The following is an 11,343-nucleotide window of genomic DNA, read 5'->3' on the forward strand; positions in this document are numbered from 1 at the left end:
CTTAACGCTGTGGAGAGAGACCGAGCTGCCAGCTCCTGCAGCTGATTAAGTCACTGGGGACACCCGAGTCACGGCTGATTGTCAAGCCTAAAATTCCTCTTTCTACACACACCGTCAGTCTTTGGTCTTGGATCATCCCATAGAAATGAAAAAACAACCCGAGATCAGCTTCCAAGAGAGAGATCGATCAGCATCCGGCTCTGATTGCACAATGAAGGACACAGTGGTTCGCAATTTGGAGCAACACCTTGGTCCTCAGGTCTTCAGAAGGATGGCATGTGCCAGTTAGAGCGTTCCCTCCGCTGAAGGTAGAGAGGGGCGTTGGCTCCACAATCTACTCGTCTACTAAACTCCAGCCGCTGTCAAAATTAGATGACCTATATGCTGCCTTACCATTATGGCCTATTTGCATCAAGTACTCTTCCAGTCCAAGAACAGAGAAGGCTAATATTTGCTTAATAACCTTGAAAATCCTTCTACAATTTATTTTGTAATGTTACTATGTGAGTTCACTTTGTCTTTTATCAATAATACAATTAGAATAGACACACATCCATCATCACTTTCTGAAATGGCCAAAAGCCAGTGGATGTTACTGGAAATATGGGATACACTTAATTGAGTTTAGAAAATTACCTTTTGCTTGAGAATAACTGTGATGACAGTCATTAGAAAGTCTCACATGCATTCACAACTAATATGAAAATTGGCAATGTGGTGCAAAACAATTTCCTGTGCTATAAAGAGCATCACACTTCGAACAAGTAATTACCGAGCCAGCCTCGTAAAAGTTGCTTAATTTGTTTGTTAGGGGGAAAATCTGCACGAGAAGGAGAGGCAGCATGAAAATTGATTCTGGAGTAAGTCCTTCCTGCTCTCTTCCCTATCTTGCAACCTTTTTTCTCCACTTTAAATCATGTTTTAGGACCGAATAAAGGCTGATTAGTTTAGACAGTTCAACAACTGTTGCCAAGAGGAATTGAAACCAACACAGGCTGTGCAGAGGCTCACACATAATGAGGATGTAAATAGACGTCCAGCTGTATTATGTACCCAAGATCTGGCAGACACACTAACATATTGGATATTTATACATAATTCACACACGGATAAATACATTTAGACCACTCTGCTCCCAGAGATTTTTTTGGTGTAAGCAGGACTGAGACAGCACGCTAAATGCACCGTCACTTCACACAGTCTGGGATTTATGCAAAATATCAGTTAATGACTCAGAGCCTTGATTCATCTTAGGTGCTATTCAACACCAGCAGCATGTAAATGTTTCAGTTTAGACTTCAAGCTTATACTGCATGAGCTCATACTTACATGTTAGTGGAAGAATTACTGACTAATCTTTGTGTGGCAGGATTTTACACATGGCTTGACAGAACGGCGGAGACACTTTAGAGACTCTGCAAATGAGGATGATTAGAAATAGGGTGAATTAAAGACAAGAGTACTTAATAACTTGAAAAAACCATAAACAGGAAATGATTGCCAAATTAAATGATGTAACTATCCAGAAGTTCGGATAGGAGCAGCTAACTGAATTGATGAAGGGAAAAGTCTAATTTCCTTGTAAAATAAACATAAAAGAATGGGATTCATTCACACTAAAGACTTACTTGTTGTGGTGTTCTGCCCTTTCAAAGGTGATCTCTGCCTGCATATACAGCTGTGTCAACAGATAAGAGAGCGATAAGTGGAAATTGTTGGGCCTCCGTGTCCTTTGACTCACACACTCTGCACTTGTGTAATTTAGCAGCTTAATGGTGCGTTAACCCTGAAGAGAAAAGTCTGTACTGTTTGGTTACAGTATGCAAATGTACTCTGGAATTCCTCACATCATGCAGCAAAGTGACTTTCAAGTGTTCCATAACATGAATGAATAAAAACTGTTGTGATACGGATGCATCCAATACCACAGATCCTGTTAGTCAAAGGCGTACAGCTCAAACAAACCTCTCGCCAAAGCTTTATGTAAACATGACTTGAATTGTTAGCGTTTACTTAGCTGATGCTAATTACCTAGAAGCCAACTGGGATCATTGAAAACAACTCAATTAATGTGACTTGGGTGCCCCCCGGTAAACACTGAGCCCTATCATCTCAAAATGATCAGTTCACTGCCAGCGAGTGCTGCCATGGGGGAGACCACGACAACAGTGGGGATAAACAAAGCCGAGGCAGACAATGAAGCCACCTGCCTCTTCGGCATCTAAAAACCGCACAGCTGTGCCACTCCACTGTGGACCTCAAATGAAAGAGCACAGCTTCGGGCGGCATTTTGGGCAAAATACTCTGGCAGCAATTCCAGTAATTGGAAATGGAAAAGTTTTGACAAATTCAATCCAGGAAAGTGTTGCAAATCTATCAAAGGCCAAAGTCAGCACACTGGTGAAAAGCAATGTCTAAAATTCATGGCTAAAGACAACATGACTCAACAACAATGTCTGGGGAAAAAAATACAATTGGAAGTGTTTATGGACTGTCGAAGACATTTTTTCGCATACTTTGATAGAACCTTGAAAAGGATTAACACGATCTTCCTCTTACAATGAAAAGTTGAATTCATAAGCAATAAAACTGCTCTGGTGATAGCTTCCATTAGTTAATGTTGCCAAACTTAACATATACATTGCTGTGAAATAGACAGAGTCAAATATTGACTTTTTACAACTCTATTTGTGCTACAGTTACACACATTTAACTTGTATCCTGTAACTGCTGCTTGGGACCACAGCGGCTGCTCTTCAGGGAAAGTTACTTAGTCATGTTCTAAAACCTCATCACAGGATGGCCGCCTAAAAATATCAAATTATTCACCATGCTAGTGATTCATTCTTTTGTTTGCTGCAATGCATTACAGGTTGTATTTATGCTAATTCAAATGAAACCGTTTAGTAATTTCTCCTTTTAAACTGTTTTGTATGACGTCCTAGTATAATAGTTGTCCTGGAGGCATTGGGGTTTTTCCTGGCATGACTCGAACACACAAAGAGAGGCTGTGTTGCTATTGTGGGTGGCTGTTACTCACTCCCAGCATGGCAGGTGTAACATAACATCTTCTCTGTTTGTCCAGACAGGTCAGGTCACAAAGGGAGTGGGCCTTGAATCGTAACACATTTACAAGCGTTTGAATGTCTGCATGCAATTCAAACTTTTTAATGACCTTATTAACACTTGTTGACTAGAAAAAAGAAACCCTGAGAGGGCCTCCATGTTGTGCCCTGAATTGGGTCTTTTGTTTATTTTGTCATAGAAGTAGGAGTTTGTGTATGTGGGTGTACTGCAGTAATTTTTCTGTTTTTAAATGCTACACTTATTCAACACACTGATTTCTCTACTGACTTTTCTATTTTTACAGCTGCATTATGAAATGCATTGGGATGTAGTTCTAAGGTTGTGCCATGTCTTCCATGGGAGACACAACAGTTGTTATTTTATAGTGTTCCAGCACTGTTGTCTTTTTATTTTGATCATTAGATGAGTAGTTAAGAATTTTGAGATATTCAATTTCTTGCCAAGATTTAGATGAAAAGATCAATACCACTCTCGTACCTGTACAGTAAATATGAAGCTACAGCAGCATATGGTTAGCTTAGCTTTGCATAAATAGTGATAACAGGAGAAAATAGCTAGCCTGGCTCTGTCTAAAAAGAATAAAATCTATTTACCAGCACCTTTGAAGCTCACTAATCAACTCCTTTTATCCTGTTTGTTTAATCTGTACATATAAAGTCAGGCCATGCTTAAGGCTTTGTCCTACAGATAGAAAAGGAGCACCGTTAACTTATTCAACAGAAATAGAAAACCCTAACAATACTTGCAGTCTCTAGGCTCTTGTATTGAACACCTTTTTGTGAATAGAAAAAAGCAGTATTGTGTCTTGGTGTCTGTTGGTCTGCCAAGTCTTTTGTTTGTGTTTGCATAACAGAAAAATTGGAGGATTTTCTTTTTTTCCCCAAAGCTAAATGACCCATGTGGTGAAAATGAGAAATGGACCAACTCAAGATGAGCCTCTAAAACAGTTTTTTTAGGTTCAAGGTTTTGGTCTGCTAATGTGCATCCACTAATAGAACAATAGTAGATGTGTGGAGACATTAACAGATAGGAAGCAAATTGTTTCTGGCAGAGAGTATAAATAAGGCTTGTTAAAATAGTTCTTTCTATTCCTCATCCACTGTATACCTCTCCCATGTGCAGCAAATTATCTTTAGTATTTCTGCCACAGTGGGACATGAATGCTGGTTTTCGCTCTCTTATAATGCAACTAATCTCATCAGCATCCTATGGAAATAAACCAAACATAGTAGCAGCAGCAGGCGAAGGTACCTGTAGGCGAGCGCTGACAGTTGATTATAATTGGGTTGCCTCCACCATGTCCAAGCTTTCACATCCTATCAAGAGGAATGGACTGGGAGAGAATTAATGCTGCTTCACTGTAAGAGCATAGTGCACCCTCTTATACCACAGGAGGAATTGTCTGACTTTGCTACTTTAATTTAAGGGTTGTGCATCCAAAACAAGCAGCCAATTCAAGCATGCAGCAGCAGGAAATGTCTTTCCTCATTCACACATTCATAGCTATGAGCAATAAAGCACATTTCTGTCATAAAGTGCTTCCCAGGTCAATAAAAACACAGCACAAGACCAACAACAAACTAAGAACGCACTGTCAACATCAACATCTGGTCAGATGACTGCAGAGTCCTGCTTGATGAGCACAAGTCCATAAGTGGTTCCCAACTTACTCCTCGGGGTTCCCAAGATAAATCTGATGGGTCACAAGTTCACCAACAATCTCATTCTTTCTTCATTATTGCTTATAACTTTAGTCCCTAAACCCTCAATAACCGATTCCAGCAAAAACAAATGGTAAAAAAAAAAAAAAAAAAATAACAGTGAAGTGAAAATATTTCTCATTGTGCAATAAATGTGTCTTCGAAAATAAAGTTACATTTTCTTTTTTCTAGTGCAGCAACAGGCATTTATATTTGTTGTTTCAAGACAAACGGTAGACTTTGAATTAGTTCTGCTTTCAATAGGAAACAGATAGAATCCCTCACGGTACCTGAGGATTTATTTCACTTGCTTTTAAGACAATGAGGTTTTTAGGATTTTTTTGACAGTGTTGGTATGAAAGTAAAGAACGAAATAATGTTAATTTTCATCTGCCTCTGAAATTAAACTTTTTTTTTTTATCCCTTGTCAAATACTGAATACTTTCAACTCTACAGACCTTTGAGTGGAACAGCTTGAGAAAGGAAACATCACACAGCTCATTTTCACACAGAGGACAGAGCCTGTGAAGAGGGGTCATGAGTCGACATCGCTCCATTTTAAGGGGTCTCAAACAAAAAAGGTTGCGCAAAACTGCATTGATGTATCTGGAAACTAACAACAAACACAAACCTTGCCTCTCCACACTCAAGTTCATCTGACATGGAGTTCAAATTAAGCCAAACATCTGAAGAACCAGGTCCGCAACACACAGCACAGCTATCTGAAGTCCACCTTAAATACAGGATGTCTTCTGACACACAAGAGGATAAAACCCCTTCGCAGCTACAGCAGTAACATCTGCACAGCTGCACTCCTGTCTTGTTAAATGACTTCTAGTTCAATATAAATTGTCTAATATACTTAGGAAACGCTGAACTTGACAAGACCCTAAGGAGAGTTTACCGTGTCCTAATTTGATTACAGCGCTGCAAGGAACATCGGAGCAACTGCTGGGAAAATGCAGCACATGGGGTTTAAAGGCGACAGATAGCTACCAGCCTCCCACACTGCATCCATACGTAGCAGTTCAGCCTGATTGTTCCCTGTGGTCATTATGAAAGTCTATTTAGAGATTTGACAGACAGTCATAGACTATGTCAGGTTAAATAGTCTGACTTATTTGAAACTGTAGTTCAGACTGCTGCAGGTTTAAAGCTGTGGGTTTATTGCTTCCTCAGTCGGTTGCTGCATGGAGCAATTTAGTGCAACAATGCAGTCATTAAAAACTGTAATCATTTGAAAAATGCTAAAAATATTTGTATGATTTGTTTTCAAGGGTTTCACCTGAACTAACATAAGAAGCTCTGAGTAGGAAATAAATGTTAGCCTTGAGAGTAACATTTCAGTTCTCAAAGGGGATTGAGCTATTAGAATAAATTAATATGAGAAAAAACTGAACTTAAGAATTGTAACATTTTCTGAAAACTACAGATAGTATTGGCTTCCGCAACGATTACTAAACAAGCATATCACTGCCATCATCAGGGCACAATGAGCACCATTGATGCAATGTTGTTTCATCACACTGAGGCTATAAAGACCCTCTTTAACAATGTTCCCTTGTGCTTTTCAGGGCTGAAAAACAAAATACTTTCTGGAATCCTACAAAAATTATATGAAACAAAAAATGCAGTTTATTGATATTATTGTCGGTTCTAGTTTAACACCAAAGGTGGGAGATGGCCTAAAAAAATTCTTACAAACATCCATTGTAGTTCTGATAGAAACAGTCTTGGAGGAGCATTTCTGTCGTTCGGTAAAAAGTTTTTTATCCAAACATCAAATCAGCGGGTTATTATTCCCATTATGGCTCGTCACGATTTACTTGAATGGCATAATTTTGTCCATAGCTGGATCCTGTGGGCAGGGCCGCAACTATAAATTCTTGGTCCCCTGACGAATATTGCTTTAGGTCCCCTCCATGAATTTAGAAAAGTTTGTCAGCTGTCAACCCCTGGGATCATCACAATCATACACCCTAACATAGTGACAGTGCTGCTAAAACTGTCAATTGTTTTCATCACCAATTAATCTGATGATAGTTTTGTTTGAAGGGTAAGTCTAAAAAATGTCAGAAAATAATAAAATGTTCCCCAGAATCCAAAGGTGACAACTTTGAAAACCTTGTTTTGCCTGGACAACATCAAAAAACTCCATTAAACAATTATATGAAAACAGACAAAAAGCTGCAAATCATCACATGGGATGATCTGGGATCAGTCAATGTTTTTTAACAATAGGGTGCTAGGGAAATGGCTAAATAAATAAGCGATAATCAAAACAGTTGTTAAATTATGTTTTACCTGAGGAAAGGTGAGCTAATTTGCGAGACCTAAAGACCAGGATTTAACCCCAACTAGCCCGCTATAACCCATGAACCTGGTCTAAACACTACACTGGTTAAATCGGATTGTGTCTTAATATCCTAATAGTAAAGACAATTTGCTAATTAGCATATTACACATATTTCTAAGAAACACTTTGAGATCACACAAGGGTGACAGAATTAGCACTTTAAACACACAGCTAACACACTCTGTACCGAACATCCTTGTGTAAGAAAAACATGACAGAGGAGTCATTTCAAAAAGAGACAAGGGGTCATGGTTTACTTGAACTTTGTGTACAATTAAGACAGACTTCGATCAGTGTAACCAGGGGCGCCGAAAAGGGGGGGTAAAGGAGACGGATTCTAGGGGCCCATGATGGAGGGGGGCCCAGAGAGGCCCCTAATGATGATGAAATTATAATACAGAAAAAATAATGACACTAAGTTATTAACTAACATATAATCACACATGTTTTATTTTCCATGTCCTGGTAACAATTCCTTTATTTGTTTTGGAAGCATCAACCCCTGCAGGGCCCCCCCTTCCCCCCCTCTATTTACATAATTGTATGTAAAATAGCATCAAAAAAATTTGCCGCTGTGTTGGGGGCCCTGTAAAGATTCTTTTCATGGGGCCCAAAATCCCTAGCGGCGCCCCTGAGTGTAACACAAGACCAGCTCCACAACATTTATTCCAACATGTGCTGGTGTGAGAATTACCCATAAAAAAAGCGGAAAGAATCCTTCTTGTATTCAGCGAGCAGCTCTGACACATTTCTGCGTGAGAGAGCTGAGGGATGAAGCTAAACCACACAAGGATCAAGTAACAGGACAGACTACGAATAGAGAAACATTCACTCTACTTACAGGATTGTGACAGTTTGATGTGTGAAGCCTTTATAAAATATATATTCTGTGTGGAGGGGCGGTCTGAGCTACAGACAAGCCTATAGACTAATTCTATTAATTCAGTTTTTCCCCAGATCATTGAATTCAAAACTGCTAAGGCCATTAAGCATCCGAAGGTGTTGATGATTGTGTCTTTAAGGCATCAACACTGTTACACGCTCTTGTGAAAGCATAATTAAAACGACAATGTCAGAGTAGAATTATGACACATGTGCTCCAATTAAAAAAATAAAATGAAGGAGCGAAGGCTTGCTATAGATTAAAGCAGGGTGTAACAGTTCATGTTTGGTAAAGGCTACTCTACTTCCAAAGCAGTTATTATGAAAAAAAAAAGAAAAGGTGAAGAAGCCACCATCAGTCATCGCCTGGCTCATTTCTGATCTCCTCCACGCTGCTGAAGTGAGTGGCCAGCTCCTGCAACACGGCTGTCCTGCCCAGATGATCGTTCCTCCTCTTCTCCATGACCATGTCCTCCAAACTCTGGAACTCCAGCATGTGCGAGTGTTTGTCGGACATGCACACTTTCAGCCTGTAGGGCTGCTTGCCTATCCGGATCTCCCCGCCCATTTTGAACTCCCTCTTGCCGAACCTGCACCAGGCGGCGAAGCACTCGGAGTTCCTCCAGCTCAGCTCTCCGTCCTTCAAGCCCACTTGCTCCATCGCGTTTTGCACCACCATTTCAGGACTCAGAGATTTGAATTTGTACAAGTCGTTCACAACCCTGCACCTCCTCCCCTGACTTGCATCCGTCAAAAAGCTGTTTTTCACCTCGGCTCTGTGCAGGTGCACCACCTGGAAGTCCCCCACGTACACAGTCCAGTGCGGGAACTGACCTGTGGCCACAAACTCCACCAGGTCCCCTGCTTTACACCTGTTGAGTAGATTCTCGGGGGAGTACACCTCCAGGTCGGTGGACTTGGTGCTCTTCTCGTAGATGCACTCTTCTCTGTTGTAGACGGCGCACTCCACCTCGTCGCGCCGCTCGTACGGTTTCTCTTCCTGGTTCGGCTCCTTCGCGGTGCAGCCATCCTCCAGCTCGTCGTCGTCGTTGGAAAATATATAAGAGACGCCGATCCGTGGACCTTCCTCCGTGTCCACGCCGTTCGGGTCCACTGTGGGAACTTCTGCGTAACTTAAATGTGACAGCTTGTCCATCTGGTTCCCCATGCCGCTCCTCACCTGGCAGCCACCTGTGTAACACGATCTGAGTTGTTACCGGTCGCCAAACATCACCTCCATCTCCATCTGCCACCAAACCTGACAGGTTAAAGCTCCCGTCGTCCTGCCGTCGGACAGGGTTTCATCCAAATTACGCATCGGTGTTTCCTCCTGTTAGCGCCACATCAACAGGTGGAGTTGGGAGGAGGACGCAAACTGGTTTCAAATTCAGGTGTAGCTTCGTAGACTCACCTGCTGCGTCCTTGCGTAAAGTTCGGTCATCCGGCTGCCACATAGGAAGCAATGCGAGTTCAAATCCTCGGTGCTCGTCGACGTATCCCACCGTGATGACGCCGAGCACGATGCGCACTGTGCGGCAGAGATCCGGGTCTGAGGCTCCTCTCTTCAGCTCCGCTTTTAAGGCGGAAGTGCGCGTAATTTTCTCCACCGCACCTTTAATATCCTGCTTCTCCTCCTCAAAGACTTTAATGCTGTTATAAATGTTGCGCGTTTGTCCAGACAGTTGTTTGCATAACATTTGTTCTATTTGGCTTTAATTTAAATGAAAGCCAAATAGAACAAATGTAATGCAAACAACTATATATATATATTTACCTCAGACATCAAGTTTGTCTTTCATTTAAATATATATATACATATATATATATATATATATATATATTATATATATATATATATATATATATTGGTTCTATGTATTTTACATTTTATTTATAATGATTCAATGAAATTGTTATTTTTTTCCATTTTAGTTAGTTAACTTTTTCATGTATTGTAATCTATTTAGTTAATTATCTGTGTTTCGTTGTTTTTTATCTTTTTTTATTCATTTTCTAGGATTATGTTTTACTTATTTTCTTTTTTTTTTTTATTAACTTTTTATTTATGGGGTCACTTTGATTGTGTTCTATTTTGTTGATTATTTTTATTTTATTCATCCATCTATTTTTGTTGTTGATGTTCAATTTATTTGATTCATTATTTTATTTGTTTATCTACTCATTTATTTATTTATGTAGTAATTGTATTTTATTTTAATTTATCTATTTGTTTTGTTGTTTTGATTTGATTATACTTTTTTTCGAAACTCGCTGTTTAGAAAGAATGCAGAGTAGGCAATCCTCAATCCTGGGTTTAGTAGCTGAATGTGGTCATATTACAAATTACAACCCTACACAGTGAGGAGCGCGAGGAGCACGTTGAGGGGTCAAACATCGGCGATAGTTACTGTTTTGACCACCTGTCTGTCCTTGAATGAACTGAAGCTGCACAGTCATTTGCTCCGTCTCCATCTCCTGGTGGGACCATTATGTCATCATTATGTTTGTAGTGGCTTGTGGCCTGCCTACACTCGCTCTCAGTTATGGGCTATTTTTCTCATCACTGTATCCCACAGGCAAGGAGAATGTGCTCAATATGCCCCAAAAATGGCACACGCTGCAGCAGCCTCTGTCAAAACACCTGTCTTGGAAATAGAATGGCTGTGAGTGAGAGACTGGGAGAGATGCTGAGCATGTTTGACAGGCTGTAAATAGAAACAGTCTTCAAACTCTGTGAAGAAGAGAGACGAACAGAGACACAAACTTTTACATAGCGGATGAACCTGAGTTTGACCCCAACATTGAGCTAAGTACCCGCTGGAGGGAACGCTTACAAACTGTCTGCAAAGACATCCAGTACAGTAGATATGAGGGTTCATGTCTCATCTGAAAAATAAGTCTCCTTGTGAGCCATTCATCAAGTTTAAACAGGCAGAATGGCCTCATTGGCCACAGCGGACTCAGCAGATTAGCATGGAGGCTTTTGGGCAGCACTACTTAAGACTATCCCGTTAATTAAGAGACTGAGCTTTCTTAGAGCTGCACAGGATCACGCTGTGTGTTTTCCAACTCTGATTTATCCAGATTAAATGTTTTCCCTGGTTAGTAATTCAACCTGGGTCAGAGGGTTCAAATGAAATATCTTCATGCAGGTTTCCATGTAAAGAGCGAACTAACATTTAACGATTTTAGCCACAGGAGCAGCGTGGCACTGTGTCAAGGGTCGTCTGTTGGTCCACAACTGTTGGATGGATTTTTTGCAGACATCCATGACCTTCAGAGGAATTAATCCTTGTCACTAAGTTCATCCCAACATTT

The 11,343-nt window shown here is 40.5% G+C and overlaps 1 protein-coding gene across 1 annotated transcript; it reads right to left on the reverse strand.

Moving 5' to 3' along the window:
• Positions 1 to 7,452: 7,452 nt before the first annotated feature.
• On the reverse strand, positions 7,453 to 9,585 carry lratd2a (LRAT domain containing 2a). The gene has a single exon (XM_054606429.1). It carries the CDS (start codon positions 9,191 to 9,193, stop codon positions 8,381 to 8,383), a length of 813 nt encoding a protein of 270 aa, XP_054462404.1. The 5' UTR covers positions 9,194 to 9,585; the 3' UTR covers positions 7,453 to 8,380.
• Positions 9,586 to 11,343: the final 1,758 nt, after the last annotated feature.

This window comes from Anoplopoma fimbria, chromosome 10, assembly GCF_027596085.1.
Source record: "Anoplopoma fimbria isolate UVic2021 breed Golden Eagle Sablefish chromosome 10, Afim_UVic_2022, whole genome shotgun sequence".
NCBI lineage: Eukaryota > Metazoa > Chordata > Actinopteri > Perciformes > Anoplopomatidae > Anoplopoma > Anoplopoma fimbria.